The 11,085-nt window shown below is 36.8% G+C and overlaps 1 protein-coding gene across 8 annotated transcripts in view; it reads right to left on the bottom strand.

Moving 5' to 3' along the window:
* Fgd4 (FYVE, RhoGEF and PH domain containing 4) overlaps positions 1–11,085 on the bottom strand; it is a 175,418-nt gene that overhangs the window by 6,412 nt on the left and 157,921 nt on the right. For 7 of the 8 annotated variants that reach the window (XM_031363214.1, XM_031363219.1, XM_031363221.1 and 4 more), the window contains exons 16-17: positions 7,720–7,860; positions 5,770–5,947 (exon numbers count right to left, since the gene is read on the bottom strand). In XM_031363214.1, coding sequence (XP_031219074.1) covers positions 5,770–5,947; positions 7,720–7,860 — 319 coding nt within the window. Of the gene's footprint in view, positions 1–114; positions 5,948–7,719; positions 7,861–11,085 lie in introns of those variants that run through there. The other variant, XM_031363215.1, reaches the window with a different exon arrangement.

The following is an 11,085-nucleotide window of genomic DNA, read 5'->3' on the forward strand; positions in this document are numbered from 1 at the left end:
ACTAGACACTAGAATTATCAGTATCCTCTTGGAATAACCTTTTTTTTTCTGATCAGAAAATCAAAATCATGCATACTTGATATATATATTCCTGGTAGAAATAACAGCCAAGTCTGCAGAACCAATTTAAGGATGTCTTTATTTACAAGATACAAATATTTCATATTTAACAAGAATTGAAAGGCTTAATTCTACAATGTTTTCAATTATCTGCCTTTATGATCAAATATACAGATGTTACACTATATATACAGCATGTCCAAGTATTGTACATTCACACCACTACAAAATAGGGATGTTTATATTTTCACATTAGCGTCAACTATAAAATTCTGATGTGCCCTTTGAAACTCAGTCAACAAGTTAAAGAAAAATCAAAATAATACTTATCTTTTTAAATAACAGTTAATTGTCTCTTAAAATATGAAATGCCAGTTTGGTTTTATACATGAATGATTAAATGCTAATGATACCTATTATATATGAGTCCTCATATTTCATAATACACAGTGCAAATCTGTCATCATAATGGGCTATATGGTTTGTCTTTACTTGATGCATTTAGTATTCACTTATTAAAATATACTAAAATTTGATTTAATTTTTTATCAAATTGATCACAATGAATTTTAGAGCAAAATGTGATCTTTATGTAACTTTCAGTGACCCCCACCTCCAACAAATAAACTATCTTGTAGAAGCCATGTGTTATTTTATCTTGAAATACAGAAAAGACAAAGCATTTGGCCATTTCCTTAGCTTAGAAAGTTGACTTTAGAGTGAAAAATAGCAGAAAATGGCTTATATAATGAGATTATTTTGTGAAAGCTTAAAGGAGAAATAAAGTAATGATAAGATAATATTATGTATAATTTAGAAGCCAAGGTCAAATCCTGAGCACAAGATTTTATCCACAAACAAGTACATCGATATCTTCTAACTTAATTCCCCCAAGCAGTTCATATGGACACTAGTAGCCAGCCCACTTATCCAGCTCCTTCATTCTCTTGAGTTGCTAAGCTCAGTGTTCTTTATGTACTTGTAACAAAAGCAACATTGTCTCTCCCTGTAACTTAGCAAGATTGATGGGCCTGGGTAAAGATGAATTATAACATTAGAAACACATGTGAATAATTTGTTAAATACTTAAATTAAAATTTATATAACATTTTGTTCTTTGGTGAGAATTGAAGATTAATAATTTTTACATTTATACAGAGTTTTTAGACAGATCTAATTGTCTAATGCTTTTATTTTTAAATCTAGGGAACCTATAGTTTGATAGTTATATGAAAATAAAAAACTTGATTCTAATGAAACTTAGAATGAAGAAGTGACAGGATCCCCTACAAATGTGAATGTAACTCTAATAAGAGGAACTCCTTAGCCTCACTTTTTACTTCATACATTCTTGAAGATCACAACATTAAAGAAAACACTAAGATTGTTCTGTCTTTCAAATGTTAGATTATACATACATGTGCTTATCTTAGATCTATTGACATGAACATCATGTGATGTAGGAAAGCTAAGTTACCTTCTACTCTTATAACAACAGAGATAAATAAAACCTATGCTTTCCGGGAACTGATTTGCTCTTATTCATGCTCATTTGCCATGACAACACACTGACAGAGATCATGATTAAGAATGCATTTCAGACAATACACTCTGAATAAGTTAAAGCTTTGGAAATAAACAAATGATATCTGAAAATACCTGAAGGAGAGAAAATCCTTACATTTCAACCAAGAGGAGGAAAACAAACAAACAAAAAAACCCCAAAAACCAGAATCATGAACTCCAGAAGTAGAGGATTTTAGAAGGCATCAGTGGCTCTTCAACAACCCTGAAGTACCATGGAATTATAGTCTGCTTTAAACAGTTCTGATGGCAAGAGATACTCTTGTTTAGAAAATTCCACAGGGAACATTTACAAAGTTAATTCCTATATTAAAAAAAATGGTGTAGGTAATCCAATGAAGATAGCATGGCAGCCTTTATGTTGAGTTCAATTCATAGAAATGTACAACACAGTTGATAAAACAGAGCAGAGAAAATGAACTGCTTCATATACATACATTTGTAGAAATGTATGTATGCATTATACATAGCCTTTGTAGAAATTAAACACAGGCTGGAAAGATGGCTCAGCAATTAAGAGCACTGGCTGCTCTTTCAGAGGTTCTGAGTTCAATTCCCAGCAACTGCATGGTGGCTCACAATCATCTGCAATAGGATCTGATGCCCTCTTCTGGTGTGTCTAAACATAGTGACAGTGTACTCATATTCATAAAGTAAATAAATAATTCTAAATAAGAGAAATTCAACACAGTTGATCCGTCTGAAGCCATGGGATGATGCCTTCCTTCTTCCCCCCGTGCTCAGCAATTTGGATTATCTTATCACTTCTCAGAAGTTGATTCTCTATATGCTATAGCTTAGGGCCTTCATGTTAAATTTTTGGCATAAATTCATACCTGGAGAATTTTATTGCTTGGAATTATTACAAAAGTGGCTAGTGGCATTTTTCATTATTGAACTCCACATAAAACGTTAGATGAAAGCATGTACCACATTTCACCTTTACCAAATGGTAGACTTTCAACAAAAAGCAACAATTAAGTTGAAAGTTGAACGGCTTTGAATGAATAACAACTTTACCAAAGAAATATTTTTTTAAGTTTGAAGGAAGGACATTTTTCTTAAAGATTATGTTTGAGTGCACTAAATTAGAGAAAATAACAAATTAAGAACCATATGAAACACTTATTTGATCAGGAAAGGAACTGATACTATGTTCAGGCTCAGTTTATTATGAAACCCCACTTATCTCAGAAAGAGGTTAGTTATTCTAACAACCTCTTGGATTAGAGTTTATTTGAACTAAATTTTTGATATGTATGTGCATGCACACTGTCCATGCATGTGTGCTCACAATATATTTAGGGAACTGTGCATATGTGGAGAGATGTGAGGCTGATGTCAGGTGACTTCCTTGGTGCTTCTCTACCTCATGCACTGAGGCAAGGTTACGTGCTGTTCCTGTACTCGCTGCTCTGGCTTGCCTGGGTAGAGCACCTTCACCAAGACTTCCTGGCCCCACTTCTGTTGCCCTTGCTTGCCTGGCCTTTACATGGGTTCTGGAGATCTGACTGAACTGTTTCTCATCCTTGCATAGAATTCTCCTTAGCCTCAGAGTTGAGTACTTAATAAGTAATTAATATTATTCTATTACTTTTTTCTCCCACTAAAAGCATTTGTGGTTATTTTGAGAGAGATGGGGGAAGTGGTTTGTGCTTGACTCATTGTGGGGAGAAGTAAAGGTAGCGACTGGAGAAGATCCTCTTCTGGCACTCACACTCCTTACTGAATGAACACTAGGAGCATGCTAACATCCTTTTTATGAATATCCTTTCAATAGTATAAGTTAAACTACACTGAATATCTAAACACATCCCTTCTATTGAAGAATTTGCTGGTAGGCAAGCATGTAGTCTTCTTGCTGATTAAATAGGTTTTTTTTTTTAATATAATCTGACATAAATCTTCTAAATGAGATAGCCCACTCATTATTCTATTTATATTTACAAAAGTCATCCTTATTCTGATTTTATTACATTGTGATTTTACTTATTCTGATTTTACTAAAATTATTCTACATTTTGCTGCTTTTCTTGAAATATGAAAAATAAAGTAAGATGTATAGTTATTGTTTAATTTTGTCAACAGGTACCCTGCACACCTGGTTTCTTTCCTCCCACTTAAACACAGCATCAATGCTGACAAAAGAGAAACAATATACAATTTCTTTTTATATGACCCTCATCTAGTAGGGAATAAGAAGTTAGCTTTTTGTTTTGCCCATTAGTGATTCTAAACAGATGGCTTAATGTTAATGGTCATGTCTGGTATTTCATGAAGGAAAGCAAACTAATTGGTTTCCTTGTTCTTCTGGAGTAGAAAAAAAACCAAGAGACTTTTCTTGTGCAACACGAGCTGTATAAAAATGTGTGGTGGTCTCAATTTCTGAGAAATGGTACCCTACATCTCAAGTGTAGCCCTTAAAGATTGTGTGTAGTGATGACATTCTTATGTATTCCTAGTAAACACTACAGTAAAAGTGGTAATGTTTGGAGAATGGAAAAGAAAGAAAAAAACTCTAATATGAGAGAAGTATTAAACAGTCAACTCAACACCAGATTTTAGTCACAAGCACAACCTAGGAGACAGCCATAGTTCATCTGAGAGTCTGGGATATAAAGGGAGAACAATTCTGCAGTTTCTTTCATGCTTCCCATCTCAGAGAAACCTGCCACTATTGATTCTGAAATCCTGGTTTCAGCTATCTTTTCTAGTGAATGATTAAGCATAAATTTCCTTTACTAATAACTCTCTTCTGCCAGATAAGCTGGCACACACGAGCTCTGCTTTGTAGCTGACAGAAGGAAAGCTCACCCAGTCACTCTGTGTTCATTAGATGTCATCCTCATTTACCTGTCCATAACAGCCTGAGGGAAAGGAGGGCAGGGAACGGCAAACCAACGCCTTCCATATATCCCAGGTCTCTATAAGGTCAGGTGTCTTATATAGTTCAAGTTTTAGGAAGTTTTTGTACATGTTGACATTAAATTACCATGACAATTATGTTATTATAAAATGTAAAATAAACCATACATTTTTAATCTGTGACCAAAGTGCACTTAAGTTGAGAATAATCAGAGTAGTTAAAAATAATAATGCTTAGTTAATATTTACTAAACTCTCATCTTTTATCTAAATAAGAATTAATAGCACCTTCTAAGAGAGGCACTGCTTTAAATAGGTACAGAACAAAAGAAAAATAGTACTCTAAAAATACTGTTGGAATTCAAACTGTAACCGACACTACATAAATTACTGTTTTTTACTATAAAAATATCAATACAGTTAGATTCTAATCAGTTCAACATAAATTATCAATTTTTCTTAAATTTAGAATACTGCTAAGTTTAGAAATAAAATAGGTTTTATATTTAAAAAATTAACCAGAGTGAAAACAAAACTAAAGCTGAAGAGAAAAGCTGACATATTCATACTTATTTTCAATATTATATACAGGCAAATTGATTTGTATTTTAGATATTTTATTATTAGGAGTAATTCTACAAAACAAGTATTATATTAAGTCAAAAAGTATCAACATCAGGAACCCATAATTTTTTGTGTTGTATAAGAACAAAAACTATTTATGTAGCATGAGACTTACAAACTAGACAAGTTCATACAATACTCTAAAGTGTCCCTGTACTTTTTACCATAGATCTATTTTGGTTACACGGAGGTATATCTTTCATACTGTTACAAGTCCTACATGTGAACAAGACACTGAAGGATGTCTTAAATGAAAGGCCCATTATAACCAGGTAGTGATTGAATCAATTAACATTTCCCCTCTCAAGGCAAACATACACAGTTAAGGAATAGCTTATCAAAAAGGTTCCATTTTCCACATTATTTCAGAACTTCAACAGAAGAATGGCTCTGCACACTGATTTTACTACATATAAACATATGAAAGAAGTCCCCAAAAGATGTGTTTATGAAACCATATTTCACAAAGCAAAGTGCTAAGAGACAAGGAAGGAGAGCTAGGGATGTCTTGAGCTATGTGTCTTACTGGAGACTCCACACTGGCAGCTGCTGGAGTTTAGCATTCTGACTTTTTCTTGGGTCCAGGGAGATTGTTCAAGGTGGCTAGATGCTCACTTAGGCCATCTGGTGTCTCACCTGTGACAGCTAGAAGGATGATTTTCAGCCACTTCTGTTTCAGTTCCTCACTGTCTGCAGCAAAGCTGTGCACAGATTTGGACTGGGTCAGCTTGAAACTATGCGGCAGATCTGCACTCTTAGGCATGTCATCCACAATGTAGCCCAGGAGGGGTATGGTCGCCTGGGCTCTGACATCCTAAGGAAAGGACATTGTACATACAAGACATATTATTACATAGGTATATGTGGTCCTTGCTCCTACAAACTCTCCCCTGACCACTGTGTTACAGATTCTCATTCATGAACTCTCTTTGGACAAAGGCTGACTTTAGTGTCTGTCTATGGGGTCAACAATAGTGTTGGCTGAAGAAAATGAAGGAAGTAGAGCTGACACTCAGATGAGCAAAATTATACTGTTGCAAAGCTTGCTTCTGTGGTAAGCTCATTCAAAGCCCATGCAGTTCTCCACTTAGTGAAAAGCCAAGATGGAGGGTGAATAACAGCAATCTCAAGGTTTAAAGTCAGCAAGCATTACTAAGGATTAAAAAAATCATATTTTCATGATTCACTCACCTTAACTATTGTCAGGGAAAACAGCAAAGTAGACTAGCATACATTGGTATTTTTAGGGATTTTCTAAAAATTTTTTTTTTCTAGTTCTTCATTTTTTTTTCTCTTTTGGTTTTTCAAGACAAGGTTTATCTGTGTAGCCCTAGAACTCACTCTGTAGACCAGGCTGGCCTTGAACTCAGAAATCTGTCTGCCTCTGCCTTCCAAGTGCCAGAATTAAAGGCTTTTGCCACCACTGTCCCACTATTATTCTTTTTTTCTTTCATTTTCATACACAGAAATGACTTCAAGGCCTCCTGCATATGAGGTAGTGTTCTACTCTTGAGCCATGTTCCAATCCTCTTATTTATATATTTCTTTATCTATTCATTTCACTTTAAAACTTAAACAAAAGAAAGAAGTTAAAGCAGTATTTCACTACGTTTTCTAAGCAAGTGTTAAATCTATGATTCTCCTGATTAGCTGGGAATATAGGCTTATACTATCAATCCTGGTCTAGCTTCTCTTTTCTTTTTTCTTTTCTTTTCTTTTTCCTTTCCTTTCCTTTCCTTTCCTTTCCTTTCCTTTCCTTTCCTTTCCTTTCCTTTCCTTTCCTTTCCTTTTCTTTTCCGAGACAGGGTTTCTCTGTGTAGCCCTGGCTGTCCTGGAACTCACTCTGTAGACCAGGCTGGTCTTGAACTCAGAAATCCACCTGCCTTTGCCTCCCAAGTGCTGGGATTAAAAGTGTGCGCTACCACTGCCCAGCTTTTTTTCTAGTTCTTGATGTAGGATGAGGGTAAAGTCTGACAAATTTAAAAATTATGTTTCTAAAGTGCATGAATATATAATTAGTTTAAGTGTAGTTCACTATCAAAGCAAAACAATCTACACACCATGTTCTGGCTTATACTAGAAGCTGAACCAGCATTAGAGCTGACCCCAGGTGTCTAGCTTAGCTGTACAAATGGGTCACAAAACTTGTTACTGAGTATTATTACCCCAGGATTTATGGTGACTCCTTTCTTTCAACTACTTTGTCCTTACATCTCTAGTACTATCAACAAATAAAGCCAAGCACAAAATGATGAGTATTTCTACTCTTTACAAACAACTTGCTCACCCTCTTTCTTTGCTTCATCCCCTTCTAACTCACTCCTATACTCCTTATTCAATTTGCCTTTTCTCACATCTACTAAATAAGAATAAGAGATGATCAGGGATAATGACTTATCAAGTGCATAATAAGCAACTATAAGTTGCTTTATTTATCAGTTTAAATCAACAAAATCAACTTTTCCTTATTTTAAGATTGAATAGGCCACAATGACACTGCTTGAGCTTTTTGTTCTCCTGAGGGTTGGTTTCCACATGCATCCCTCTGACTTGGCCATGCCATTCAAATATACATGGCTTAGTTACCTGAGGAGCACCATACATGTACAGCACAAGGGGGTCTTGCTTGGGGATCACACACCATATTTTCTGCCAAGGTTTTGACTTTTCCATGTACTGGAGAAAACTACACACCTCACTATTTCCTGATACTTCTGCTGATTCAATCTAGAAAATACAATGGAGAGAAAGAATAAACACAATGAATCAAATGGGGATGAAACATGCCTTAAGGGAAGTATTTATAAAGTACAGTATGTGTATGTAGCCTGTCTCCTTTGGCTGCCCTTTAAAAAGGTATATTTATATTTACTAGTTTTTCTTTATCAGGATGAAAGATAAAAATGCTCTCAGGTCACCTTTAACTCTATATTATTAGACTCTGTACTTAAATAGTCAACATGTATTGGCTATCTACTATATAACTTTGATTTCTGCTTGAGATGTCTATTATTCACGCCAACATTGACAAGTTAAGTGCTTTCATTGTTTCTAAAGTTCAGAGTTCTTAGTCAGATTCTCAAAGAAAACATATTTAGAATTTGATGTGCTAGAATTTGAACTCAGTCAGCCTGAATGAACACACTTAACCTATGGCTGTAATATTCCAATAATGGAAGAATATAAAGTAAAAAAGGCAAGATGTGACCATCAGTTACCTTTAGTATTAAGGTAATTAGAAGAGTCTCACTAGAGCAAACTTTGGAAAAGCAACTTAGCTTTCTGCTTTGCCTACTAATATATTAAGTACTGGATAATGCAAACAGACACATTTGACTAAGATGCTTTATTACAAGTAAAGTGCTTTGCTCCTTTTCCTATGGAGGGTAGTGCTACTCAGTTTTGTCCACTGGATGTAAGGGAGGTAATGGCATGGCCTTACTTTGTGCCAACTGATATGGGCTCACATTAGTAGTCAGCAAACAGTCTAAAAAAGGTCAGAGTCCAAATCAAGGCCACAATATAGGCACTTACACATGAAGAAAGCAAACACACCAACTGATTAATATTTATAAAATTAAAAATAAATTTTAAACATGTAGACTTTTATATAATATAGACCTAGCAGTAAAAATGTTACTGCCAGAAGGTAACATTTTCTTTTCAAACTACAAACTACGAATCAGCCATGGAGCTACATACCTATACCCCAGTACTTGGGAAGTGGAGGGAGAAAGGCTCAGGGTCACCTTTGGCTAAAATCAAGGCCAGTTCAGGTTTTGTGAGACACTGTCTCAAGACAACAACAGCAACAACAAAAACCAACAACAAAACAATGGAGACTTTCAAAGCAATTTGACTTTTAATTGTACTTGTGGTAGTTAATCTTGACTGTTAACCCAAACAGATCTGGTATTAACTGAGATAGATTGGCAGCAGCTCAGATCACTAAGAGCCAGAGGGAAAGCAGTGCTTAGCTCCTTGCTGGGGAAGATGTCTTCTCCATTGTTGCTGCTGTTGCCATTTCTTGCTGACTCTAGAATATAGCTGCTTGGCTTCCAACCTGGGCTGAAGATCAGCAACTGTCTAAGAATTGTGCAGGCCTTCAGTGTCAGATTGGTCTATGAGGTACTGAACTGAATAGCTCAGCCTCTTCCATACTACCCAGTTTGTACTGTGTCATACACACTCATTCTGCCAGTTCTATTCCTCTAGAGAAGGAGTTCTCAACCTGTGGGGCATATGAGTGAGTTCCAGGACAGCCACAATACAGAGAAACCCTGTCTCAACCCCCCCCCCCCCAAAAAAAAAAACCTTCCGGTCTCTCTGGGCTGGTGTCCTGAGCAGACTCTGCAGCCAGTCCCACAACACCCAGAGGAAGCTCCACTCCCAGGTGCTCTGACACTCTCAGGATCAGAGGTGAGGAGGACACAACATCTGTCCCAACATTGGGAGTTAACTGGTACCAGCAGGACCAGGCACACAGGAACTCTGCTAGTAGAGTGGCTCAGGTTCCTTCCAGTCTCTCTGGGCTGGTGTCCTGAGTAGACCTTGGGCCCAGGCTCTTCAGCCAGTCCCACAACACCCAGAGGAAGCTGCTGCACTCCCAGGTGCTCTAACAAGCCCAGGGTCACAGGATCCCAGAATCACAGGATCCCAGAGACAGTTTGACTCTGAGGAGTTCTGACAACCAGTATCACAGGAAGGACAGGATCCAGTCAGATTTAACAAGGGCAGGTAGCACTAGAGATAACCAGATGGCGGGGGGCAAGCATAAGAAAATAAACAATACAAACCAAGGTCATTTGGCATCATTAGAACCCAATTCTCCCACCATAGCAAGTCATGGACACACTATTAGACCGGAAAAGCAAGATTCAGATATAAAATCACTTCTCATGATGATGATACAGGATTTTAAGAAAGACATAAATAGCACCCTCAAAGAAATACAGGAGAACACAGATAAACAGCTAGAAGCCCTTAAAGAGGAAATATAAAAATCCCTTAAAGAACTACAGGAAAACACAATCAAACAGGTGAAGGAAATGAGCAAAACCATCCAGAATCTAAAAATGGAAATAGAAACAATAAAGAAATCAGAAAGAGAGACAACCCTGGAGATACAAAACCTAGGAACGAAATCAGGAGTCATAGATGCAAACATCACCAACAGAATACAAGAGATAGGAGAGAGAATCTTGGGGCAGAAGACACCATAGAAAACATTGACATAACAGTCAAAGAAAATGCGAAAAGCAAAAAGCTCCTAACCCAAAACATCCAGGAAATCCAGGATACAATGAGAAGACCAAACCTAAGGATAATAGGTATAGAAGAGAGTGAATGATATGTTAGAATGACAGGTCGCGTTAGAACATACCACACTCTAGGTCTGAACATTTTCATGTGTAAGAGGTTTAATTGAGAGGGAGAGAGGGGGCAGTAGCTTGGAAAGAGAGGAGGGGAAGAGGAGAGAGATGGAGGAATGTTCCCCGTGTATGTATGTATGTATATATATATGTATATGGGTTATACATATGTATATGTATATGTATACATATATATATATGGGTTCTGACGTAGTGGCTGCAGGTAAAGGTGGGAGGTGAGCCCAATGGATTCTGGGAATATGGTGGCTGTGGCCCTGGCAACAGGTAGCCCATGCACACCACAGGCTTTGGATGCTCTGATGCAAACAGTGAAGACTCCCAATGTTGATGGCTCAGCCGTTAAGAGCACTGACTGCTCTTCCAGAGATCCTGAGTTCAAATCCCAGCAACCACATGGTGGCTCACAACCATCTGTAATGAGATCTGAAGAGAGCTAATGTACTTACATATAATAAATAAATAAATCTTAAAAAAAAAAAGAATCTACATTTCTGGGCTGGAGAGATGGCTCAGTGGTTAAGAGGACTGACTGCTCTTCCAGAGGTCCTGAGTTCAATTC

This window comes from Mastomys coucha, unplaced genomic scaffold (assembly GCF_008632895.1).
Source record: "Mastomys coucha isolate ucsf_1 unplaced genomic scaffold, UCSF_Mcou_1 pScaffold12, whole genome shotgun sequence".
In the NCBI taxonomy this organism is placed as follows: domain Eukaryota; kingdom Metazoa; phylum Chordata; class Mammalia; order Rodentia; family Muridae; genus Mastomys; species Mastomys coucha.